At 40.9% G+C, this 27,852-nt stretch overlaps 1 protein-coding gene across 1 annotated transcript in view; it reads left to right on the forward strand.

Annotated features, from left to right (window-relative positions):
* prkci (protein kinase C, iota) overlaps positions 1-21,822 on the forward strand; it is a 38,061-nt gene extending 16,239 nt beyond the window's left edge. The window contains exons 3-18 of the mRNA XM_084056609.1: positions 1,571-1,660; positions 5,045-5,095; positions 6,105-6,190; positions 8,006-8,143; positions 9,287-9,341; positions 10,507-10,562; positions 12,166-12,342; positions 13,733-13,830; positions 15,302-15,388; positions 16,277-16,412; positions 16,672-16,759; positions 17,468-17,593; positions 18,245-18,324; positions 18,640-18,729; positions 20,744-20,859; positions 20,952-21,822. Coding sequence (XP_083912735.1) covers positions 1,571-1,660; positions 5,045-5,095; positions 6,105-6,190; positions 8,006-8,143; positions 9,287-9,341; positions 10,507-10,562; positions 12,166-12,342; positions 13,733-13,830; positions 15,302-15,388; positions 16,277-16,412; positions 16,672-16,759; positions 17,468-17,593; positions 18,245-18,324; positions 18,640-18,729; positions 20,744-20,859; positions 20,952-21,039 — 1,562 coding nt within the window. The 3' untranslated portion in view covers positions 21,040-21,822. The remainder of the gene's footprint in view (positions 1-1,570; positions 1,661-5,044; positions 5,096-6,104; positions 6,191-8,005; positions 8,144-9,286; positions 9,342-10,506; positions 10,563-12,165; positions 12,343-13,732; positions 13,831-15,301; positions 15,389-16,276; positions 16,413-16,671; positions 16,760-17,467; positions 17,594-18,244; positions 18,325-18,639; positions 18,730-20,743; positions 20,860-20,951) is intronic.
* Positions 21,823-27,852: the final 6,030 nt, after the last annotated feature.

Genomic DNA, 27,852 nt, shown 5'->3' on the forward strand with positions numbered 1-27,852 from the left:
AAAAACATATACATAATATACAAACATATCATAAACGTAACATCCAATCAACCCCACATTGGAATCACATGTTGAAGGGCCTCTATAGAGGCACATCCAAAATCACTTTCACTTCTGCCCATAGGGGGTGCCACAAATATGCAAAGTTGCACCGTATGCCATAGAAACGCTTCTCCCCCTACTGCTTCCTCGGGTCCTGACAGCTGCAATCCATGACTTAGACAGCCCACACTAGGCTGTCTAAGTCATGGATTGCATGTGGAGTTCTCCACTATTTCCCCTAAACAAAAATATTTCTATTAGCTGTTTTGGTTGTATGATGCTAAAATGACCATCTACACTGTATTTTTGCTGTGCAGCAAACCGTTACTCGTAGAAACATAAACGTTCATAGACGCACACAAATACACATTACGCCTTCTTGACTCTGAGGCTATAGCTTTTCACGTCAGTCTTAGAAAGGGTTCCCCCCCGCACCACCACCATTATACCCTGAATCCCCTCCCAAGTCCTTGTTGTCAGCCAGTTAGTCAGGCAGCAGTAATAATGTCATAGCAAAGATGGAGCTGTCAGGTCTGTGGGCTCAGGAGAAGGTCAGCCTGCCTAAAGTCATTAGCCTCAGACGAGCCGCCACACGTACTGCACTGGGCTGTCGTCATCAGCAGCCTGATGCTCATAATGAACTCCTCCATTGTGTGGGGGCTGTCTCTGCTACCTCCCCAAATACCAGTACGCATATACAGTACCGGTACAAGCTTTCTGTACACACACAGTGTCTCTCACGCACACACGCGCACGCACGCACACGCACACACTGAAACCACATCCAAAACTCTTGGCACTGCAGCAAACTTTGCCTCACACTCTTATCACCATATTGGGTTCTAACCGCCCTGCATGTGTCATAGCTTCTGTTTTCCACTCATAATAATGTCACCTGTGTGCCATTATGATTAGCTATGTACGCTACCAAGAATGGAATCAGTGACCTACTGCTCTGTCACTCTCCATGTGTGAAATAACTAAGCCTGACTTCCCTGTTAATGATTAGAAAATAATTAGACATGAGCTGGACTGTCTTCACGTTTTATTGCAGGCTCATTCTTAATGACCACGTTCGAAGCTACAGCATTTAACCTCCAACCATACATAAAGCACAGTTACAAATGTGGAAATGTTATGGTGTTTTACAAAAATATATTACAACAAGTTTTACAAGTTATACACGTTTTTAAGTTTTTAGCTTAAAAACAGATAATTATCTGCATGTTCTGAGCATTATTCTGCTGCAATGATAAATGACCTGTTCTGGCTGTTGAGGGAATCTTACATGAAGGCACATTATTTATTTCTTTGATCTCATTATTAAACATAAGAAAACTGATTCACAATGCTGCTGTGTACACCATTGCAGGTGTAACTAAGAGATTTTTTTTTTAGAAATCTATATAATATACACAAGTAAACAAATTCTGTCATGTTTGTGCATGAATACAGACAGTTTGTGCATGATTACAGACACTTGAGTACGTTCTTTTTCATTCGTGTCCCCGTGGTTCCTTCCTGTCAGGTGACCCCTGCACCGTATCGTCTCAGTTGGAGCTGGAGGAGGCCCTGCGTCTCTACGATCTCAACAAAGACTCAGAACTCATCATCCACGGTGAGCCCAACTTGCCCATCTTTTGGTTTCCTATGTTTTTATGGATTTATTTATACACATCTAGTGTCTAAACACTAACCACTGGTTGGCCCGGTACATTATTGACTCTAAACAAAATATATTTTTATCTGCTTTTATATATCAAGATAACTTTTATCGCCATTGAAAGTTGTGATTATGGACTGATGTATTGGCACAATGCATGGAGCAAAGGTGTTCTGCCACGATTCATCATCGTCACAGACTATAAAATGCATCAATTTTATAGCCATGCATCGATGCATTGTTTTTATTTTATTTATTACAAACATTTACATTGAGCATGTTTACTTTCTACTACTTTCTCTACTACTAATCTCTAGATTACTGGCATTGATGTTGAGCACAGCCTGCTGTTGAGTGCATGTGGAAAAGTCATGGCAGCAGCATGATTTTATTAAAACTCAAAAGTATTATAAATGTTTATACCGAAACGAACATCAGCATTAAGCACCTTGTTCCTAACAGCATCACTGTCATGGCAATGATAACAATAAAGTTGTTGTGTAAGATTGGTTTATTTTCTAAGCCAGCGATTCCCAACCTGTGGCCCAGGGATATTTCATGTTGGTCCCCCAAAGAATTAGCAAAGATTTGAATGATGATATAACATTAATATAAAAAAACAATCATGTAAAACAATATCCTGTTTTTTTCTTCTTTAAAACCTTGAACAATTAGTTTTCATTGTGATACCGATAAATAGGAACTTGAAGTCTACTACTTGATCCAAGCCAGAACACAAATCGATTGATTGATCATTAAAATAAACATGCTCTGAAAATGCAAGCCGCCCACCATATCTGACCACTTAACATGGCAGCTGAATGGCCTGGACTGCTGGCGTAGCGGTCCAGGCACCTAGGATCAGTGTAGCCTGACAGCATGTCAGGGGTTCGAATCCCGATCCCGACGGCCTTTGCTGCATGTCACTCCCCATCTCTCTCTCCCCATTTCCTGTCAGCCTACTGTCCTGTCAATAAATGCATAAAAGCCCAAAAATAAATCTAAAAAAACTAAAACTTTCGAGATATTCAAGTGGGCCCTGATCTAGAAAAGTTTGGGAACCACTGATCTAAGCTGTAGAACTGATCTTTGCATGCTGAAGAATGGATGGTAGCAGACTAGTTGGGAGAAAAGGAGAGAGGGAGTCAACAAACAGTTGAAAATTCACGCAGCAAGGCTACAGTTTTAACATTTATAAATGTTTATTAAACAATATTCACGGGAAACAAAACACAAGTAAATGTTCATTGTGGTTTTATTAAAATTATAAAGTAATTGTTTATAACAAAAATAATCATTAATTCATCCTTAATAATGTGAATGTTAATAATTAACCATTTAACGATGATCTGAATCAATATCTTAGCTTAGCATCGATCAAAATTGTGTTTGATGACTGAGATAATTGCGTACTATGGATGATGACACACGTAGCATGGCTTATCTAGTAGAAAGTATAGGCAGCAAACCAGCGAGTGTAGGAAATAATTTCCATAGTCCATAATCTACTCACCAAAGACTACATTTACTTGCATTTGGCTGCACTGGGTTTCTGTAGCAGTTTCATGACTAATGCTGTCCTCTTGGCAGGTGTTAGTCAATTCTAAATAATACATTTAAATCTTTTCCGTTTTCTGTTACAGTGACATCACGTCACTGCAGCTAAAAGAATGACTCAGATTGCCATTATTATTCTGCCGTCGGACCCTAGTTTTAGTATTGTGCGATACCATGTACCAACAAATCTGTAATAAGGTTCTCTCTCTCACGAACACCAAATGCATGCCCCAACAAAAGCAAAAAATGTGCGGTTTAAATGCCAATCTATGAGTGTACAGCATATTATTGAATGTCCCCACGGGTGAGCAGCCAAAAAGAAGCATTAAAACATATGCTTAACGACGTGTTGACCTGTGAAAAAACATTACTTCCGCTGTCGATGTCTCGCCGTCAGCCCTCAAGCAACTTGTGCTTCTCTCTCTCTCTCTCTCTCTCTCTCCTGCTGAGCTTAACCTATTTATCCCTCTGATGTCCAACTGCATTAATCCAGAGGTCTGGACTGACTAAGAGATGTGGTGAGGGCCGTTTACATGGTGGGGGCCCTGGGGGGGGGGGGGGGGCTGTTAGAGAAGTGGGGGATGGGTATAGAGCGTTTGATTGACAGGCCATGTGCCTGCGTGCATGTCCTGAGAACGTTAACCCGAGCTAGCGTAGACAAGGCATGAAGTTTAATCAAACCCAGGAAAGATGGGAGAGAGGTGATGGGGGTCAAGAGTGAGCCGTATGCCAGCGAGACTTCGAGACTTCGGTGGATGAATGTGAAGTGGTGGGGGGGGGGGGGGGTCAGGGTGGGGGTCTTTGCCGAAGGAGGTCGCCAGGTCTGATCGCTAATGAGAGGGCATCGGCTGTAGCCCACGCCTCGCCTCGCCTCTGACTCACACATCGCCTCAGACTAAAGCGTTGTGAGCTTGTAGGTCTGCTTTTTTCGCCATAAATTAGGCTTCACACACACATACGTACGCCCACACACAGGCATACATTAGCTGTTCATTATAAGGCTGTATTTCTGCCTCTTATGGCATCTTTCACTTTATTTTCTCTCTCTTATCTCTTCTGAGTGTTCTGTGTCTTTAACACACAAGCACGGCATCATGAAAACATCATGAGCAGAACTTGTCAGGTTCTGCTAGCGGCAATAGGTATTTATAATTGCTGATGTGACGGCTGGAAGCGGGACGCATCCACTGTAGGATGCTGTCAGAAAAACCCGTTGGCTTTATATGGATTAAACTTCTCTCAGTCTGACTGATATGAGTCATTTGGATTCCTAGTATGTCGTTCTCTTGGCTTTTAACTTTAACACTGCTGCTCTGCACCATGTGGCTGGTAAAGTCAAGCCCTACACTACAGTAATAATGGATATTTTATTTCAAGATTAAATTATTTGTATATATTCAAGATTAACGTATTTGAATTGCTAAAACTAGCAATAGAATACATGTTCAAGAGCATCTTCTATTAAACCCTATTGGTCTCATGTGCGTATTTCATAAAAGCAATGGTTAAAGCCTCATCAATCTGCAATTTATTCAACTGGTTGGCTGTATGTAGAACAGCAGGAGCATAGATTTAGGACGGTATTACCAAATCATCATAATTTTACATATTTTGCGAAGTGTTTAGGAAACGGTGCGCTAGTGTGGGGTGCTCCTTTCATGTTGTTTCATGAATCATAGATTGGGCCTTGGCCTAACAGAAATCTTCAGTCTTGCTTTGATCCCGGGTCTTCAGCAGAACCCAACCGTAACGCAGCGTCTTTTTAATTGTTCCTTCTCTTAGTTTTCCCGTGTGTACCAGAGAAACCAGGCATGCCTTGTCAAGGGGAGGACAGTAAGTTGTACACCTATCCATCTACTGCATTTCTTTAGTTCTGGTTTATATGGAGTCTGGCGTTGTTACATTTCATCATACGTACATCACCATGTATACTGTGTGATGCAAGACACAAACACACACACACCCACGCACCAGTGTTGATTTTGACAGCAAATTTAGGTGTAGTTTTAATCAGTCTTTTTTTTATTTCTTTTTTTTATCCCGCGATTTTGTAACCCTTTTTTCACCCGGTGCCAATTTGCTAAGTGATCCTGGGCACTACACTCCCCCCACCAGCCTAGGGAGGCCAGGGCCGAGCTCATGCCTCCTTCAGTGCATGAGAGCCAACTGACCTTCTTTTCACCTGACAGGGGGGAGTTTCCCTGGTTGGACGTAGCGCGTGGAAGGAACACGTTATTCCAACCAGTTCCCTTCCCCTCCATCAGGCGCACCGGCTGACCAGGGGGAGGCAGTATAGTGACCAGGATTACTACATGTTTTTGTGAGGGTATTAACTACCCTAGGACCTTAATCAGTCTTTTGAATAAAATTCCGTTTAGTTTTAGTCATATTTTAGTCACCTGAAATGTTTTAGTTTTTGTCTAGTTTTAGTCGACTAAATATCATAGGATTATAGTCTACAGCTGATTTAGTCGACTAAAATTTATTTTGGCCTTGATGGCGTCGTAATGGATGATTTTTACACTTGGTTGCATGCTGGAAATAGCATGCAACCGAATAGCATAACATAAAACGAATAATCTTTTAGTTCTACTGGATCTCTTCTCCACTAGTCCCTCCCTAACATTTTAGTCTAGTTTTTATTTGTTGACGAAATTGTCAATATATTTAGTCTTAGTCATCGTAGCTTTTTATTTGGATTTTGTCTGTGAAAAAAGGTAGTCGACGAACATTTTTCGTCATAGTTTTAGTCGACAAAATCAACACTGACGCACACACAAACATACATATACACACATGCTTAGTGAAAGGCAGTGCCTTAACGTGCCTCCTCCGTGCATAGAGTCAATATACCGACGTGGAGCACGCCGTTGGAGGAAGCTGTACTACGCCAGTGGCCACGCTTTCCAGGCCAAGCGCTTCAACAGGGTGAGATGCAACTTTACGCTATCCTTCTCTTGCAGCCTTTTTGAAACTGCCGGGTAGGGCTGGGCGTTATGACTTCAAAGCAATACCACAAGTGTTTCAAACGTTTGCCTCGATTACTAGTAATGGAACCATTGTAAAAAGATATTGTGAAAATATTTCACTATTTTCACTAGTTTTTCATGCCACCATTATACAACAAAGTATCAAATTGTGGTTAAGTGGTTAATGAGACTAATCAATTTAGATAAAAAAACATCTATACATTTTTTTGTGTACATTTGTTGATATATAAAATATATATAAAAAAACATTGCTTCTCGATTATCTGGTTATAAGTCTGTTATTTGTTCTAAATATCAGTTTCAATATATTTTCGGTTAATTGCTCAGCCCTACTATCGGGTCCCTCTAGCTGCCACTTGCTCCCCAACTGTGCTTTCATCATCATCCCTATTCTGGGCTTAAACATTCGGGAAAGAATTGCCAAACTACAAGCTTGCAAGTTGCAACCCATCACATTGCGCCGCTTTGTGTGCTTGTAGATCAGCTATTTTCGCAGAGGAGATTTGGTTATAGAGGGAAAAAAGTAAGGGGCCTAGTTAAAGACCCCTGGGGGACTCCGATCTAAACTGGAACTAAGTCTATAGCGTTTAAGTGGCTAACGAGGTTTGCCCTGCTTTGCAAGGCATAGTGTTATTAGCTGCACAACAGTACAGTGGGCAAATGTTTGTCAGAAATAAGAACACAGTGTATTGTTGCTGTGGAGCAGTTTTGTTTTTCGTAATAAATACTACTTTGTCATACTACAGTCATGCACCAAAGTAGCAAAAATAGTAGATCAACAAGCTCACAATGCGTTGCATCGTGACACGTTGTGAGCTTGTACATCGGCTATTATTGCTATTTTTGAAAAGTGTGTTTGCGAGTTTTATAAATATTTAACAAATGAAAATTAGTAACAAGAGCTTGTGACTAAATAACAACTACAGTGGATCCATTGGCACACAGGTTTTACAGTTTTGGACAGTTTTCCGCCCGGTAGCGAACTATTTTCGTTCATAATTATAAAAGAGTTATATTTAACTACTATGGTAATGGGGGGGATTAAGTACTTCATTTCTGTATAGGGTATTCAAAAGAAATGTAGCATCAAATGCTTAACAAACAACTACTGACACACTGCGTGGGCAATCTGGGCGTACAGGACTTGCTTTATTGCAGTAGTTGGACATTGTGTGAGGTGTAGGAGGACAACTCTAGAGATGCCAGACCTAGAACTCACAGGTTTATATTTAGCTAGTAGGTGACATTAACAGAATGTATGATAATAGCTCAGTATGCTTGCTGATGAGGGGTGACTGCCTGAGCGGTGCCGGGGGTCCAACGTACCAGAGGTAGTCGTGTTGGATGGTAACTAGGTAACAATTGTACGTTCACTGAGCTTGTACTATTTCCAGTGAATGTTCACAGTGCTCATAAATTCACAGTATTTAAAACTCTGGTTCTCAAACATTTTCACGGCGAGCACCCCCAAACTAATCATGTATTTGACCGCGGATCCCCACTTAAAAAATGTATCACAACGTGTTGTATTGTAGATCGGCTAAAAATCGAATTGGTGTTTAACCCATTAAGACGCATCTGTGTCATTTTAGATTTCTTTGGCTATTCAAAAATAGCTATTTTTTTTTACGGACCTTACTTTGAGAACCAGAGCTTTAGAAAGCAACATCTCCGTGTAGGTGCGCCAGTGTGTCGTTGTGACTTAAACGATTTCGTGTTGATTTTGACCTGTGTCGCCTCTTGTCCTGAGCAGCGGGCCCACTGTGCCATCTGTACAGACAGGATCTGGGGTCTGGGCCGACAGGGATACAAATGCATCAACTGCAAACTGTTGGTCCACAAGAAGTGCCACAAACTGGTCACAGTGGAGTGTGGCAGACAAATGATACAGGTGAGTGATGATATCGTTTGATGCAATCGTAGGCCTGTCACAATTATTACATAATCACCTAATTGCAATTATTTTGCATAATTGTCATAATCCTTTCCATGTTGCAGAATATAGTAGTAGATCTACAAGATCACAATGCGTCGCAATGTGACGCATTGTGAGCTTGTAGATCGTCTATTCCCACTATTTTTTAAACATTTTACTACTCTTGTTCAAGTTCGTCAAATTACCGAATGTTGTTGTCATGATCATGTTGTCAAAATATCCCCCTCCCTCTGGTCAATTTGAGTTGTTTGTGATTAATAATTCTAATAGTTATTGCATTTGCAATATCTAGCTAAATGAGCAGAGGTATCATATCACGCTGCCCTGGTTGATAACCTTTTTCACTGTAGTTGATTGCAGCAATGGTACCCTCACTGTGTACAATATTGACAGAGAATTCAGAATAATTTTGGTGATGGAGCCCAACGTCTGATTTATACTTGTTGCATGCGCTGTAAATAGCAGATCTACAAGCTCACAACCCGTCACTACGAAATCTGCTATTTACGGCATACAAGGCCACCGTGCAACGAAGTATAAATCAGTCTTAACAGACAGCGTCTACGTGTGCCAGTATGCATTGTGTGTGAAACTATTTATATGGTTTGGGAATTGGGCAGGTTACTTCTTTTGCATTGGTCTGCAGTACACAGCCACATAGAGTTGAAACTCTGCCTATAGTTTTTACGCCACCCAGTCACATCAGAGAAAACAGAATAATCACAGGATGACAGTAGAAAACTAGGCTGTTATATTAGGTCACTACAACAATACTGGGAACATTAATTGACATGACACTTTAATGACTATTAAACCCTTTCAACCTGCGATTATAGATGAAATATTATAATATTATTATTATTAAATAGATATATAAGCTCACAACATATTGTGGTGTGGTCGTGTGTGTAGATCTGCTATTTTTGCTATTTGTCTTACAACTAAATAATAGGGCTTAATTGGTTACATGTAAATATGTTTGAAAGTTGAAGTGTTCCATGTAGGTTTTTACAAAGGATTTCCAGTAATGGTATATGAATGGTTTAATTGTCTGCAATGCTGTGTGGTATCTTAGTATCCCTGTGTTTTCTTGTCCAGGAACCTATAATGCCTGGCCCAGGATCCAGTCAATTAGACCACCCTGAACAGCCAGGTAAAGCATACACACACCAATCCTTCTTTTATTTCTTACCTACTATTGTGGGTGAAAACTGTCTTCGAATGTTTTAGATGTCGGTTTACTGTGAATACGTTGTTGTTGTTGTTTTTACCTTTTGGAATGTCACCCCTGACTAATACACTATATTACAAAAGTTAAACTAACACTAAGACAGATCTACACTAAACTAAAACTAAGCCTTTTTCCAAAAAATAAAATAAACTAGAAAACCTGCTTTAAAAAAACGAATTAATTAAAGCTAAACTGAAATTGAAAACAAAGTAAAAATGAAATTAATAACATTAATGAGAAATGCTAAATTATAATAACCTTGGTACACACACACACACACCATTCTCGCATTTGTTCTCTCTCCCTTTATCAGTCTGTCTGTATCTCACTCCCACACCCAAACCTGTTCACACAAATCAGATGTGTTTTTTCTAAAACTACTTTAGCTCCCTGGCCACAGCTTGTGATCGACTGATCTTTATAGAACAAATGGGCTGACCTCAACTAAATACTTGTCGGCATCCATCTAGTGTTAGCCATCGAGACCACAAGTTGATTGGCTGCACTTAAGTCTCCATCGCCAGACAGACTAGTTAAGTCCAGTCAGGTGGCTGAGTGGAATGAGAGGGCTTTAGTGACCGTGTTGCTATTGTTTGTGAGGCGGTTTACATTTTCAACACTAGTAAATGTATGCAGGCCTTTCAGAGATACTGCTAACCACTAACTGGCTAGCCAGCAGTCTCTTTTTATGCCTGAAATCACTGATTAGTTACATCAACACAGAAACACTAACTTGTACAGTGTATACAAACACAGATTTGGCTTTTCTACATCTACAGGTTGTGTATACCTCACTGTATGCTTTTATTTGATATAGGTTTCCACTGTTGCCTCTTTTCGCATCTACAAAGAGAAAATCGTATTCCCTCATTACAATCGCAATACAGTATATCGCAGCTGTTCAAAAAAAGGTCACAGCACAGGAGATGCTGACAGTAGCACATCACAAATTAAAACATGGGGCTTGTCTCTCACTTGCCCTACCTACTGTCTCACATTTCTGCTCCCTGCCTCCCCCTCTCCTCTGTCTATCACCTCCTCCTCTCTCCATCTCCTCCTTACGTCTCTCTCTCTCTCTTTCTCACAGGTCCCCAGAATAAAGACTCGAGAGAGAGCTTAACTTACGATGGGGAAGAGAAGGAGGTGAGGGGCTGTGTGTGTGTGTGCGCATATGTGCAGGTGTTAGAGCCCAACTGATATTGGATTTTTTTTTGGAGCCTGTATGTGTGTGTGTGTGTGTGTGTGTGTGTGTGTGTATATATATATATATATATATATATATATATATATATATATACACACACACACACACATACACACACACATACATACATACATACATACATACATACATACATACATACATACATACATACATACATACATACATACATACACTGTATGAATAATGGATTAAAGTTCATATCCATATCATTATAAATTGCATTTTTTTATTTATTTATAAACAATTACCCCTCATGTAAGTTTTCAATTAGGCACATACACATTTCGGACAACATGTAGGCAGATACTGATACATCTTTCATAGGCCAATATCCGGCAATAATATCGGCCGACCAAATTATATTGATGTACCTACTGTGCATTTGTCTCGTGGATGTGTGTTCCACCTTTGTAACGCTACAGTGCACGCACTATTGCTGTGCACGTGTATGCAGGAGGGCGACGTGACAGAGAGGACACTGGGGATAGTGTTCCTTTTGTGTGCCTGTGTTATCATCAGTGAGCTAGGAGCGTGCATGTGATATAGAGAGCATGCAGACGTCGGCACCCTTGCAGCAGTGTGGATATTGATTTCCTTTGCTGGAGCAAATAAAGTAACCTTTTATCACAGCTTTTAACACCAGGGGCTGATTAACAGCCTGTGCAATGGGTGGTGTTGAGGATAGAGAAGGCGGGGGGGGTGAGGGGTTTGAAGACAGATAAAGAACAGATGGAGTTGGACACAGAGATGGACTGAGATAAGGACTGGTCCAAAGGATCTTATCTCCATGGTCCATGAATGCTCCGAGGATAGATGTGTGGGGGGGGAGGGGGGGGGGGCGTGCATGGATAGATGGGAAAACTGTCTAGTATATGCAGGCAGGCAGGAGAGAATGGAAAACTGTCTAGTATATGCAGGCAGGCAGGAGAGAATGGGGAAGACGGACAGAGAAGCAGATCTGTAATCAGAGCCTGCATGATGAACATTTATGGAGATCCTGTGTGTGTGACTTATTCCATAAACCCGATTCATACTGTGTACAGGCGTTGTCGCGTGCCGAAAATAGTCAACCTATAAGCAAGAACAACGCAACGAATGTGCTTGTAGGTTTGCTATTTTCGGCTATAGCGTGGTGCTGCTGGGGGCACATTTGAAACGGCAAGTTCACAGCTTCCAAAAGATGAAGGAGCACCCTACACACACACACACACACACACACACACACACACACACACACACACACACACACACACACACACACACACACTAGCAAAGCACCAGTTTATTGCACCAGCGTTTTGGCCCATCAACCTCTCAAGGCGGAACTCGTCTTCAGACGGGTCGATAGCCAGATAAATTGACATAATAAATTGGCACTGAGGTCATTGTGCATGTGTATGTGTATGTGATGGACATTGCTCTTGATCTTACATTGTGGTATTTTCCCATAATGCCTTGCTAATCTTTCAAGCTTTTCCATTTCATTCCTTCCCTGCCATCCATCCATCCACCCACCACCAGGCACGGAGCAGTAGAGACACGGGAAAGTCAGCGTCCAGTCTGGGCCTAGTGGACTTTGACCTGCTGAGAGTGATCGGCAGGGGCAGCTATGCCAAGGTGCTGCTGGTACGGCTGAAGAAGACGGAGCGCATCTACGCCATGAAGGTCGTTAAGAAGGAACTGGTGAACGACGACGAGGTAATCTAGCCTGTTGTCATTGTACGGAAGTGAAGTGGTTCTCAAACTTTTTCCAAAATGTATTTGGCTGCAGACCCCCATCTCAAAAAATATTTTGTGCCAGGGACCTCCAGATGCAAAGATTTGAGTTAAAAATGTTCGCCAAAAAAAAAACATTTTCAATTTTTTTTCCAAAATAGCAGATCTGCAAGAACTGCTATATTTGCTATTTTTGAATTTGAATCCTGAAAAGTAACAGATTTGGACATATGAGGTTTCCACCCAACAGAGACTATTTGTAACGGGGGAAAACCTGGAGAGCCTGGATGGATAAGTGGTTAGTGCGGTTTTGATTCCGACTTGCAGACCTGCATTGTATCACCCTCATCTCCCTGTTCTTTAAAAATAAAGCCCTTCAAATGAACCCAGTCTAGCCATATTAACTAAACTTTATGACTGATGTTTTCAAACCGAACAAACTTTGGAGACTTTGGACTCTGTAATGTCATATATTCATTTAACTTTTATACCGGTCCATTATGAGCGTGGTGTCATTATGTCTACAAGAGTATGAGCATGTTTTCATTATGTCTATAACAGATCTTAATCTTTTAGATATGTCCCATTTGTTGAAATGTCCCATTTGTTGAGGGTGAAGGTTAGTTCATAGTGAAGTTATCTGCCTTCCGTATAATTAGCGCAATTAGAGCAGTCAATTGGAATCGTTAACCCACAATGACTCGTGATTGAACAGCCATCTCGCGTGCGTCATCTGAAACACTTTCAGCCAAATTGACAGACCTCTTCAGACCCATCACTCCTCCTGAGAAGGCCCAGATAACCAACATGTCATCAAAAATTGATCTCCACATACACATGTAGCGACACAGCCTGTGGCAACGCGAGTAGTTAGCCTTGATTAGATGCACTTAGCGTGATTGACGAATTGACAAGGGCGCTCGATCGATGCTCCAAGTGTTCTGGCCGTCCCAGGCCTGTGAGCGTGGGCAGCATCTGTGTCCAGACATGTTATCATCCTCCTGTCAATAGAAAGCCCGCCTCTACTTTTCCATCTACCCGCTCAGCCATTTTCACTAGCCACCACCCACCACTAACCATTACACCGGAGGTCCGGAGCAAGTCTCCGGTCTCATAAGATGGTCGATCGAGCAACCTGCTTATTCAGCATTCTCAAGTTCAAGGATACTATGTCAGAATGACTGTAGATTGATGTTTGTGTGTGTGTGTGTGTGTGTGTGTGTGTGTGTGTGTGTGTGTGTGTGTGTGTGTGTGTGTGTGTGTGTGTGTGTGTGTGTGTGTGTGTGTGTGTGTGTGTGTGTGTGTGTGTGTGTGTGTGTGTGTGTGTGTGTGTGTGTGTGTGTGTGTGTTGCTGTGTATCTGCTGGTTTCAGGACATTGATTGGGTCCAAACAGAAAAGCATGTGTTTGAGCAGGCGTCCAATCATCCCTTCCTGGTGGGCCTCCATTCCTGTTTCCAGACAGAGAGCAGGTGAGAGCATACCTTATACAGAGCGTCTTGTCTATGCATGGAGGATGGGCGTTTGAAAAAGGAAAACACATTTTCAGTGTCTGTGGATATATCGCTTAGTTGACAATAGGGCTGTCATCTGAGCTCAGAAAGTACATTACACTTTCGGTCTTAAAAATGTGCATACCAAACGATGCACATTAAGGCATGTAATGTCAGAACTGGTCAATACCGTTATATCCACAAGAGGGCACTCCCTAAATGTCAAGAGCAGGCTGACAAAAGGTAACGTGTTGTGAACTAATATTTGTTTCTTGTCGGACAACATTCAAGTAGAACCATAATCATAATAATACCATAATGTTACCCAGGTAAAATAATGGGTCACTAGTTTATAGTTGTTCACCTGTCTAAAGTCAGTTAAACTCAGCAATAGTTTATAATTGTCCACCAAAATCCCTCATGCTGGTGTCTTTTTTAATGTGTGCATTCACAGTGGACGGGTAATACAAATCACATTGTTTAAATCGTGAGGAACACGTGCAGTCAAATTGGATTGTGTTTTGGCTTGTTTAGATGGACAAGAGGCTGCCATGTCTGCGTATGCAATGAACGTAGGCTACAAAGACCATAAGTGGTAGCACACACTGCTTTGGTTGAATTGACATAATAAAAATGTAAGCGGCAGCTAACTAATCGGATATATATTTTTGATTGATTGATTGCGCAATTTCCCAACAAAATCAATGATTATTTGATGTAAACCATTTTGACAGCTCTAGTTGACAATCATGTTACTACTTCTACTTCAGAATTATGGTCTGAAATAGATTTTCAAAGAATGGAATTCCTGATGGAAAATGTGATGAAGACCATTGCTTTAATTTTTACCAGTTAGTGTAATTGATTTTTCTTTAATAAATAATTTAAAGATTCATAAAACCTGCCCTGCAGCAATACATACGTACTTTATAAAAAAAATGTAATAAAGGAAAAGCTTTATTTCCAGTGTGGTTCCCTGGGGGGGGGGGGTGTGGGTGTCAGGAAAAAACAGTATTGTCTGTGAATACCAATACATAAACGTCCAAACAATTTCTGTACATAAAACACACAAACTCAATTTCAATCAGTCGTTGCTTGTTGTCAATCACAGTACAAAGAAACACCATCTAGAATCCATCACTAATTAGTTTTATTAGACTTAAAAGCCTATATCTATAATTGCGCTGCCCTTTTATGAAATACAGCCACCTCACTACTGGCATTGTTCGCATAATGATTTACTGAATTGAAGGTACTCTTTTAATTATCTTATTATTTTATAGCTAATTGGTTCAGAAGGTATCAGAAAGCTTATTTGCCCACCATCAGTCAAACCTGTTACTGCAAAATGTAAAAGCAGGAACAGTATACGTCCAATAATTACCAAATAGTACACAGTATATTTTTTTCATCTACAATTAATCCTTATTGCATTCTGTTCATCCCACAGACTCTTCTTTGTAATCGAGTATGTGAACGGCGGAGATCTGATGTTCCACATGCAGAGACAACGGAAGCTTCCAGAAGAACACGCCAGGTAGACAAATGAAGTGTAGGGTTGCAATTGTCTCACGTAGCCGGACAACTATTCCACAATCTCAGAATGCTATATAGAGTCTTGGCCTATATAGCATAGACACATCCGGAAAGCCGAGAACAGCAGCTGTCATCTGTTTGTCATTTACATTCACAAAGAAATATTTTTCCATTCTCAAAAATATATTTTAAATTATCTTTACAACATTTTATTTTCGAATTTCCATTTCTGCTAAGCAGCAAGATATGTTTCTATTATTTTGCGCAACTGTAAAGACGAAACGGAAGCGGGGAGGAGGCGTCAGATCCGCTTTATCCCCCGATCATTTTCAGAGCTTCCGTCCTCCAGACTGACTAGTGTTGCAACTAACGATGATTTTCTAAGCGATTATTCTATCTATTACTTGCTCTATTAATTGAATAATTGAGAAGTAATTTTTTTTCTTCTCGTTTCCTCTTACTAAATTGATTAGTCTGATTAACCATCTTATACTCTGACGGTATCACACAAACATAGCAGATCTACAACATCACAATGCCTCGGCACCGCTTGTGAGCTTGTAGATCGGCTATTTTCATTATGTTTGAAAATGTTAGCAATTTTCACCTATAAATAATGGCATGCACAATATAGGGATGCCAGGTTGATAGTTGCAGCCCTGTTGGACTTCATGGTTCTTTTATGATACTCGATTAATCGATTATTATCATCATTATTATTATTATTAAATAATTAATTAAATCAGTTAGATTGTTTAACTGTTGCACCACTATTATGCGATGTCTCCTTCACACTTTAAACATGGACTGAAATGTCACGCTCATAACAGGAACGTTGTCGCCCGAGGCCGGTTTTCATAGTCTTGTTATTCTTCCCCCAACGTATCAGATTCTACTCGGCAGAAATCAGCCTGGCACTCAACTACCTCCATGAGCGGGGGATCATCTACCGAGATCTGAAACTGGACAACGTGTTGCTAGAGTCCGAGGGACACATCAAACTTACAGACTATGGCATGTGCAAGGTTTGTGTTTAGCTGTCTGTGTGCATGAATACCAACATTTTAATCATTGCATCCCCCCGCCCCCTCCCCCCCCCCACTGTCTATTACAAGAGTGTTAACCACTTGTGGTTGTGTACTGCGTTGTATGCCGAATACTGAGAATAGTGTGATGTGTAGATCTGCTTTATTTAGTTACTTATTTTAAAGATGTTCAGCCTATAACATGTTCAAAGTAGGGATGCCAGGGTTAATGTGTTTAAAATCTTTGTGTGTGTTACAGGAGGGTTTGAGGCCCGGCGATACAACCAGCACTTTCTGCGGTACCCCCAATTACATAGCCCCCGAAATACTCCGAGGCGAGGACTATGGTGAGGATTCCAACAGACATCATGGACATTGCGTATGCGATACAGCAATAATGCACAAGCGAACTTCTTTTACTGATAATTAGAATGACAGTAGAATGGCAGCGTTAAAGATGTAATTCCACTGAAACTAAAATACACCTCTAGTAAGTGAAAATAGAAAGAGGAAAAGTCAAACCATTAAAAACTAGCTTCCTAGGTTACTGAAAGATAACAAGCTACTAAAGATGGCTTAGAACAACGTTCTAAGCTAGTTTAGAACAGGGTTTGTCTGTATGTACATGTATGTATAGTAATAACTTGCATATGAAGAGCATTAATGTTGGGTCATACATACTAGAATATCTTGGTTACTAAAACATTGTTCTTATGAATCACTTTTGCTGTTATTGTTGAAGTATGTATAATAATAGCCTTTTCTATTTGGCCAAATGAAGCATAGACATCACCACAAGCAGCCAGTCTGTATAGTGTGGCACCGTCACCAAACACTGCGTTGTGATTTGTCCAGCTTCATTCACAAACTTGCACGCATAGAAACTTGTTATCGATAGCTAAAAGATAGGATAGGGCAGCACATTGTGTTACTAGACTCTACATCTTGTAGTACAGTCTTGAGTGCCAGCTGACATTAGTCGACATTAGTCGCTCTATCTATTCTGCCTATATGTACGGTAAATACGTATGGTAACTGGTGCGTGCTCTTTTCAGGCTTCAGTGTGGACTGGTGGGCCCTGGGTGTGCTGATGTTTGAGATGATGGCGGGCCGGTCGCCCTTCGACATCGTAGGGAGCTCCGACAACCCCGACCAGAACACAGAAGACTACCTCTTCCAAGGTAACCCCCACTGAAAAAACACATATAATTTACTTACTTACTTTGTGTCCCTATTCTAGTCCCTAACAGGCAAACATTTAGCAAAAATAGTATATCTACCAGCCCACACAACGTGTTGCATTGCAACGCGTTGTGAGCTTGTAAGTCGGCTATTTTTAGTGAAGAGATTTGGTGTAGAGGGCGAAAAGAGAGGGGACCAAGTATAGACACCCAGGGGACCCCGGTCAATGTATATAGGTGGTTAAAGGGTTGAATCTGGTAGGGGAAAAGAGCTAGCAGTTGGATCCAACGCCTTCCTAATTGCCTAGTCTAGTCAGAATGAATACGGTGTCTGACTGTTCCCCTTTTTATAGCAGCTGTGCAAGCAGGTATCTCGGGTTCCGTGCTGGCTTTCTAATGGATTCAAACTATAATGTTACCAATTTTTTTCCACGCACTTTATAAAAAGCCGCTAATGACGTGTGGGTAAAACGGTTACAGTATGCCGTTTCAACATGGTCATAGCCCCCCGACAATAACCTCTGTTGCGGTGTCTGTGGCATCCACTGTCATCCAAGCCACAGGGGATCTGTCAATCTAACCCCTGTCCCCTTTATCGTGTGTGTGTGTGTGTGTGTGTGTATGTGTGTGTGTGTGTCACCCCTTGTGCAGTAATATTGGAAAAACAGATCCGAATCCCCCGCTCGTTGTCAGTCAAGGCTGCCAGCGTCCTCAAGGGATTCCTCAACAAGGTAAGCAGGGTTCAGACAGCCAAAGGAGAGACACCATTATTGTTACTTTGGGTTTGCCGTCGTCTGCGAGCGTCTCTCGCTCTCCTGTTTCCCCACCATCTCTCCCGTCTGTCTGTCTCTGCGGGCCTCTCACCACTCATCACCTACTTCCCACTCCTTTATCGCTCACTGTCCCTCTTTCTCACCCTGTTATATTCCCCTCTGTCTCTCTCTGTTTTATTCTGCTACTCTCTCTCACACCATCACCAATCCCCAGTCTTTACATCTGTGTCTCACCCTTACTTCACCCTCTCTTTCTTTTTCTCTCTCCCACAGGAGCCTAAGGAGCGTCTGGGCTGCCACCCTCAGACGGGCTTCGCTGACATCATGGGCCATCCGTTCTTCCGGAACGTCGACTGGGACCTTGTGAGTCATCATCACCCTCTTATTGTTTTCTCTTTGTCTCTCTCTTATTGTTTTTATTTGAACCGGGTTGCTGCAGCAGAGACGTGAGTCATGATTTGCATTCACCGCAAGGTCTGATGAAGAAAACAAATGCGTTTGTCGAATAGGTCAAACTAGATCCATATATTGATCTACGGAGAGAGAGGTGAAGAAGACTGGTTACTAGACAGCGGAAGTTCAAATCTAAGTACACAGGAACCCGCCCCACCTCCAAATAACCTAAACAGACATCCCCTCCTCCGGGCAATAGGCGGTCTGTCAGGGCTGAGCATTATTAGGCAAATGTCCTTGAGGCAAGCAGAGACTGCAACGGGAAAGAAATGGATAGGTGGAAGAAAGACAGATAGGAAGTCGTGTGTAGACAGGAAAGCACTTGACAGACGGGCATGCAGGCAGAGAGTCCGAGCTTCTAAGACAGACGGTTGCAAGGACAGACATGCATATTGCACAGATGGACAGACTTGCTCAAAGATGCAGATATACAAGAATAAAATCATATTTTATACATCAAAGTCGTGGTAACAGTTTAACCTCTTATTGTGGTTTCCTAATGCAGTAATGTGTATTCAGTTTCAAATGTTTGAAAAGTTGTACAGTAAAAACAGAAACGTGCCAAACAATTATGCATATTCTGGAAAACTGCACTTTTGATTGCTGGTACCAAATCTAGGTGTCTCCAGTTTAGGCGTTTTCATTAGACTGGTTTAATGAACATCTGTAACTCACCCACACAAAACCCTCTTTATTATCGAGCGGGCAGCAAAAGATTTTGATCAGTGGTCTATTCAAATGCTCCACTTGTTCCAAATAAGTAAATAGGCACTTTAGGTTTAACAATAGGCACTTCATTATCAGTTTATTTTATCAGTTATGACAACGTCCAGCATAATGTAGCGTTTCGTATGACGATTACAAAAACGAACAATATGTGATGTCGTTAACTCTAACGTTAATTCACCCACACAGTTTTATGAATTGCATAAGAAATTGAGACAATAGCTAACGTTTAACATACACTCTTCCATGGATGTGTATGTCCCTTGCAGCATTTTAGCCATGGGTGTTTGCAGTTTGTCCCTTCTATGTGTCGTTCACCAGTAGACAGTTTGTCATGCGCATGCGCCGTACTAAATTTGGCTTTGTATGTCCATGGCTTGGCTGGCCGGTGCCGTGGGAAAAAGATAGACAGACAGATATAACGGTAGGCAGGGCATGTAAGGCAACCAGGATATTGCCATGAGTTCTTTTCCCCTGTTTGGTCTGGGCTGCAGGGACCCACCCATTGGTCAAACTGGAGTGATCGAGTTACACTTCCTCTCTCTGTCTGTCTGTCTGACTGTCTCTCTCCCTCTCTCACACACGCACGCGCACACACCCCCCACACACACACACACACACACACACACACACACACACACACACACACACACACACACACACACACACACACACACACACACACACACACCTGCCCCTTCACTCCACCAGTCTGGCTACAGGGAGAGTAGCTACTTGTGTCATGGGAAATGGAGGGACAGAAGTACACACAGTCTATTTGCTTGTACACAGTTGAATGCTGTCAAAGAGCAGCAGAGATGATCGCTAGATGGGACTTTTGAGAGCATATGTGTGGGTTTTGAAATGGCTCCTAATAATTATACTTTTATATGTATTGTTTTCTAGGCTACATCACCTTTTTTTAAATGAATCCACATGTCATAGCCTCTTTCATGTAGCAGTTGACATCCTAGCGAAAACATTATTGATCCAGGCAAGTTGACTCGCAACATTTACAGCAGCATCTGCAGCAGCAGTTTGGTGGGCTTGGTTACAGGAGCAGTTGAATCTGGGTTCAAATAACATCTGGGTTTTTAACAAACTGAACATTCACCTCATGAGTAGGCTGTGATCATGTACGTTTAGTGACATTTATTAAGTGGATCTCATGGTTGGTTGGTTGTTTTTTCTTCTTCAGATGGAGCAGAAGCAAGTGGTTCCTCCGTTCAAGCCCAACATCTCAGGAGAGTTTGGACTGGACAACTTTGATGCCCAGTTTACCAATGAGCCAATCCAGCTTACGCCGGATGACGAGTACGTTTCTGATTCAACTGAGGCATTCTTGTGATGTTATTCCAGAAATCTGATGAAGGCAAATGTTTTTAACCAATATTCTGTTGTTTCAGTGATGTGGTGAAGAAGATTGACCAGTCTGAGTTTGAAGGGTTCGAGTACATCAACCCGCTCTTGATGTCAGCAGAGGAGTGTGTGTGAGGGAACCAATGCACATGCATATTCAATACTCACACACAAACACACACACAGACAACACTTTCCATGGCGTCTCAGTGTCTTCAGCTGCATGGTTATGAGAAAACAACCCAACAACATCGACCTTCTGTTCGAGAGCCGTGAGCGCACTCCGTAGAACGCTTACTTGCCAAAACCAATCTCACACTCTGCCATTTATAACCACTAGTCCTTAAGCCTACCTTCATTTTCTTAATTATTTTTGTATATCATATCAAATCGGCACTGATATCAATGTGGTCATCTGTGTGTGTGTATGGGGGGCTGCTGCATTACGTAGCTGTCAAAGCTACAAGGTTCTTCCATGTTTGCTGGACATGGGGTGGGAGGGTGGGTGGGAGGGATAGTCCATGAAAAGTGAACCATTATGTTCTCTCTCTCCTCTCCATGTTGTTGTTTTTTTAATGCATATTTTATTTGTATATATGACAACCATTAATGATAGACAAGGCCTTTCTTAGCTCCTAGCCAGATCACAGTTGGACATAATTGACCATCTTTCTTTTTTTCTTTTTTTTGTCGTCATTGTGAGGTCCATATGGATTAGTGTTGTTGCAGCACCGTATCTGTACAGGGCAGAGGAAACGGAACACTAGCCTTTAAAAAAAAAAAAAAAAGAAGAAAAAACTTAACCTATATATTTTTTTCATGTTATTTAATGATGACATAGCAGTCTATATATATATAATATATAATATATATATATATATCATATTATATATATATATATATATATATATATATATATATATATATATATATATATATATATATATGTATATATATGTATATATATATATATATATATACATATATATCATATTATATATATATATATATATATATATATATATATATATATATATATATATATATATATATATATGTATATATATGTATATATATATATATATATATATATCATATTATATATATATATATATATATATATATATATATATATATATATATCATATTATATATATATATATATATATATAATATATGTTCTAAGTGTTAATATCCAGCCTGGTTTGACCTCTGGCCAAAAGGGTTGTGGTGGTGAATCCCTGTGATGATGTTGCACACACCTCTTGAACAGAGAAGGCTCCTGGTTGCTGACCCAGTTCCCTCCAGAGTGAGGGAACGTTTGTAGTAGAAACCAACCAACACTAATAATGCGTAGATATACTGACAAACTGTGAATGAAGGCATTTACTGTGTGGAGCTGGGCTTTGAGAGAGCAGGACATGATGCCTAAGTCTGGGGCACTGGCTATAGCTATGCACACCATCCATACAATCTACGTTCACACAGGACCAAAATTATTTGCAGAGAACGACGTCTTGCCGGTACGATTTAGAAGGTACAGTATATACAAATAGGAATATGTGCTGTCATAGAAATTATATATACAGATTATTTTTTGTTCATCTTTTTTTTATGATGCTATGCCTTTTCTGAAGCTTGTTACTGTACATTCTGTTTTCACCATTTTGTTTTTCTACCGATTCTCCATTCCATGTATGTCTGTCATTGTTTAATTAAGTACAAAGTGATTGTTGAAATGAGTGCTCAGTTTGATGTCCAAAGTCCAGACATGATGCAGTTACTCGTTTAGGAGCCCACCCTCCCCAAGGGATCTGTTCTTAGACCCCTGAAACGTGGCTCGCGAACTGTAATAATGTGTCTGCTGTACAAAGAATGGCACTCTGCATTTTGACCATTTCTAATTTCCACAATGAATTTCTTGGATGAGATTTTTGTAAAACATCAGACTGCTTTAAAGTGTATAAACGCTCCCATGAGCCATTCTCTCCCCTCCTGACTCCCGAGTTGGGTGAATGATGGCAAACGATAAAGCATGAACTTTCTGACTCTTCTCCAGTCAAAGTTAAACTCTACCTAGAAAATGTTTATGGGCCCACGTGGTGATAGGAGGAACAAGCACATCGTCACTGTCGGGCGGAATCCTTGTATCTCCATATTTCATCTTTTTGTTTTTTTCATAAATTAATGCCCTATTTTATACTTCATCATATGACAGTGTCGCGCAAAAGTTGCAAATTGGCCGATCGATATAAGCTCACATCCTAATGGACTGTGAGCTTGTAGATCTTCAATTTTCCCCTTTTTTTATTTCTATTTTTTTTTATAGGGCCTCCAGATTGAAAGTGGTTAAGACTGTGGGTTGTATAGATATTTAATCAATGAAAAGTATTAAGCTTGTGACTAAATAACTACAGGATATTTTTTTCCATTCCCTGAAAAGTAACGGTTTTGGACTTACAAGGTTTCCACCCGACAGCGATGACATCTAAGAAATGTTACACCTTATTTTCTTTTTTGTTATTGTTTTATTGTTACCTTTTATGAATCAGATTTACAGTTGATTCACTTGTTTTAATCAATACATTGATTCCTAATTGTTATTGGGTGAACCCTGTGGGGCCACTTTTGGTTGAAGAAAGACTGGTGATGATGCGTGATCTATGTGGGCTGAATTAAAGCACCCACTGGACTCTGCTGACCTTTATTTACAGTATGTAAAAAAACAAAACAGTTAAAGTGAAATAAACATTTTATTTCCCTCCTTGTTGTAATAGGTGTTGGCGTCAATGTGTCTCAATAATTCATGTTTCTTAGTGTTGGAATGAAATAAAGTTAAAGTTTGATGCATATTAGGAGGAGGTGAATTCACTAGTAATAATTGAGTTACTTCAGGACATATACCGTATTTGTTTTTAAATGTCTTGTGAAAAGGTTATTACAGAAAATCTATAAAAGTATAGCCTATAGGATATGGTGCATTTCAGATAAAGTGAATCAACCCCAACCCTGATATCCAGTAATAAAGCCAACAACTGTCTACTGTTTTCTTGAGAATGTGAAGCCAAGAGGTCTAGTTTTTATCAAATGCATTTCCTCTGCACCCAATGTACTCATACAAAACTAAATCAATTATGTGCCGTTAGGTCTGTAACCATGCATCTACATTTTTTTAATGCTGTTAATGATGGCTAAGGGTTGGGAGTCGATAGCTGGTTCTGAGTAGCAAAATGATTTGAATTCGATGAGCTCCCTCAAACATTTCTGTCAGTTCACACAGCCGCCTGCAATGTGCTGGTTTTGTGTACCTATTGCTACTATAAAACTTAAGTTGAAAATCAGTTGTTTTTGGTGAACGGATAGGCTATGGCTAAATGTAAATTAGGGTTGAGTCGTTAAGTTTGAGCTTTTCCAGTGTAGCTGCTTGTGGCTAATGTGGTCATGTGATTCGGGCGGCCTTTTAGAAGGCACTCGACACCCCCCCGCCCCCACCCCCGAGGTGAAAAGGTCACCGACACCACAGCTCTCCCCTCTGCCCTCACACAGCGCTCGGCATTGAGAGGTGAAAGAAAGGGGCCATGGAAATGATGATGTGTCAAAAATAATATAACGGATTGATTTGTGAGCTGCAATACAATGCCGGATAGAAAACCATTGTGCACGGCTTATTTCACATCCTGCTCCTCTAATCCATTGTATATTGTCTCAATTGAGAAAGATTTTGTGGAAAATTACTCCCCTTGTATGACAGCGAGAGACAAATTCAGCACTGCCGCACGAAGGACGAGGATGAATGTCTATGCCCAGTTCTGTATTCCCAAGATGCTGTGTTTGACATTGCTCTGGTGCCCTCTCTGCCAGAGTGTGAGGGGCTCGCCTCCCCAGGCAATGTGGCTCCACGTCACCCCGTGGAAGACACGGGGAAAGTCTAACCTTGTATAATTAATGGTGTAAAACGGAAAGGGGAATTTGAAAAAACATCCTGTTTTAATTGCTCTCATCTGTTGGATGTTTTATCCTGTCCCTGAAGGGATTCTTTAAGCAATAGCAGAGTCACACTCAGTGCTAAATGCAGTCCTTTTAGTAAAACACACCGCACCTCCAAGGTGTGTGTGTTCTGCTTTCTGGAGCTTATGTCTCTAGCACTGAGCTAATCAGTGTGTAGGAGTGACATAGGTTGATCAACAAGGACCATCAGTGTCACTTATTACATGGTACAAATGATGAAGATAGTGATACAGTAGTGTCTTCACTTTAACCACACATTTGCGTTATCGCAAATGCTATTACCATTCGCTTCAGTAGTTGACACTCAGAGTTGACTGTTGGCCACTTTAGTCATACACACCTGCATACTGTGGTGTACATACACTTGATCTGACTCATGGGGACAAATGATTTGTCACTTAAGCAATTGGATTTGGAATAATTCTATTGTAACATTCACTGAATATACTGTATAGGCTACTTAGTGTCATTAGGCTATTCAGTCAGCTACCAGAGGAGCTGGGAGATGAGACCAATGGGAACTCATTGATAAACACAAGCAGTCAGTGGTTCATATGATCCCTCTGGGCTCACATAAGGAAACTAAAAGCACTCGTGGAACTTCAAGGCTCTTTTGATAAAAGTGTCCATCAAATAGCATACTACTATAGGCCTATAGCTCAACGGATTAGATGTGTGTCATCCTTATGGTGTGAAATCTACATGTGCACTTGTGTGTGTGACCTTCAGCTCGATCTATACTTAATCGTAGGTCGGAGCATAAATTCAGCATTAGAAGAGCACTGCCACAGTAGAACCATTTTGCACATCTGACCACCGTACAGCAAGGGACACATTTCAATATCCCAACATCAACTTTCGAGCGAGGATGTATGACAATGATTGTGAGGTGTGGGTCCCTGGGGCCCACTTAGTGCTAAGTCCAATAACACTTGAGATGGAGCCTAAGCTAATAGAGAGGTCTATCAATGTGCTAGTCCGTTATATTCTGTCTGTGAATCCCTACTCCCCTGCCACTAACCATACCACCCCGTCCTGCTGCTTTGTGTTTTCCCCCTTAATGAACAATCAGCGCCGGTCATGTTATTGCACATATGAGATTCATTTACTCCCTGCAGCACGCGGAGTGATGTTATTACAGGAAAATCAATGTCCCTCCTGTTGTTCTCTGGAGCTGGACAGGGTGTACACCGCATCTGCTCTCATAATACTACTGCTGACCTTGCTGTCAGGGAGCGTGGCAGGCGAGGGTAGTGGCAACGGTTGAAACGTTTGGCAGTGTTGTTTATCAAAGCTTTATCAAGCCTTCTCTGTTCTCTTGTAGACCTGTGACATCAGACTGTGAGACAGTCAGTCAGTCAGTCAGTCAGTCAGTCAGTCAGTCAGTCAGACAGACAGACAGACAGACAGACAGACAGACAGACAGACAGACAGACAGACAGACAGACAGACAGACAGACAGACAGACAGACAGACAGGGCTTACTGCGTACTCTCAGGGCTAAAAAAAGAAAAAGAAAAACAGCCCCTTGCAGCCAGCACAGGCTGTGCAGACAGAGCATGATAACCTTTAGATGAAAGATCCCAGTTAAGAACAGACTACAATGTGTTTAACCCTCCTATTATGTTTGGGATCAATTTGACCCCATTCAATGTTTAACATAAATAAATGATAGATTTATAATAAAATAATGACTTGATGGTTGAATAATTTGATGGTTACTACTACTGGGTAAACATGAAATTCCCATGATGATATGTTTTCAATGTGCTGTGCACACAGTGCCTATCGGTGTGGTTTGGGGTTAATCTGATCCCAAGCTGTATTAAACATATAAGAAATATCAACATTTTACACACATTTGTTTTGGTTGTTTGGGATTTTTGGGGTTACTATAACATGCAAATGTATAATCTTCAAAAAACGTACTTGTGCTATAGGACCCAGAACTATGCATTCATGATTTGTGGCATTTTTGTCAAATGGCCCTTCCTGCAAACTTTGGAAGCCAATCATAGCAAATCAGTATTATTATGAAAATTCTGACTGATAGATATTGATCACATGATTAGCTGTCCACAGACAAACAGACAGACACAAACACACGACAAAAAACATAATGTCCGCCTCCCAGCCTTTCAGCCTGGTGGAAACAAGGTAGGCCTTCTTAGAAATAATATAAACACATTAAAACACCAAGAAGATCTTTATGTCCAATTTGGGGGGGGGGGGGCTAAAGGACTATTTTGTTAGCCAATTAAGAAACATAAAGCACCTGACACATAAGCTTTGGTAACAATTAAAATTATAATCATTTTCTGGAGGATTATTGATTGATTGATTGATTGATTGATTGATTGATTGATTGAATACTTTATCAACATGCTTATTAACAGTACAGGTGGTACAGTCAAAGGTTATGCTAAAAGGATAACACAAAAAGCCCCAGGGGCTTGTTTCCATTGTGATCCTTTGTACTCAATTCATCAGTCATACATATAATACAGAAAATACAATAAATATATACCGTACAAAATATACAACAAAACATAATGGAATAAAGCTAAGTAGAATCATAAGGTATATTTACAGAGAAAGTATGGGAGGGGGTGGGGGTCAGGGGATTCTGCTAACAAGGTGTTCAAGGAGTTAAACTATGTTCACTTCTATTTTGACAAAAGGAATTATTTTAGGCTAGTTATTAAATTGTCGGATGTGTGTGTGTGTGTGTGTGTGTGTGTGTGCGTGCGTGCGTGCGTGCGTGCGTGCGTGCGTGCGTGCGTGCGTGCGTGCGTGCGTGCGTGCGTGCGTGCGTGCGTGCGTGTGTGTGTGTGTGTGTGTGTGTATATATTGTATATATCAATATATGAACAATGAAAATGAACTAACATAAATTTCTTAATAATGGCTAATAATAATGGATTTTGTCCTTCACACAGC

Source organism: Gymnoscopelus microlampas (assembly GCF_963454915.1).
Source record: "Gymnoscopelus microlampas genome assembly, chromosome: 5".
In the NCBI taxonomy this organism is placed as follows: Eukaryota; Metazoa; Chordata; class Actinopteri; order Myctophiformes; family Myctophidae; genus Gymnoscopelus; species Gymnoscopelus microlampas.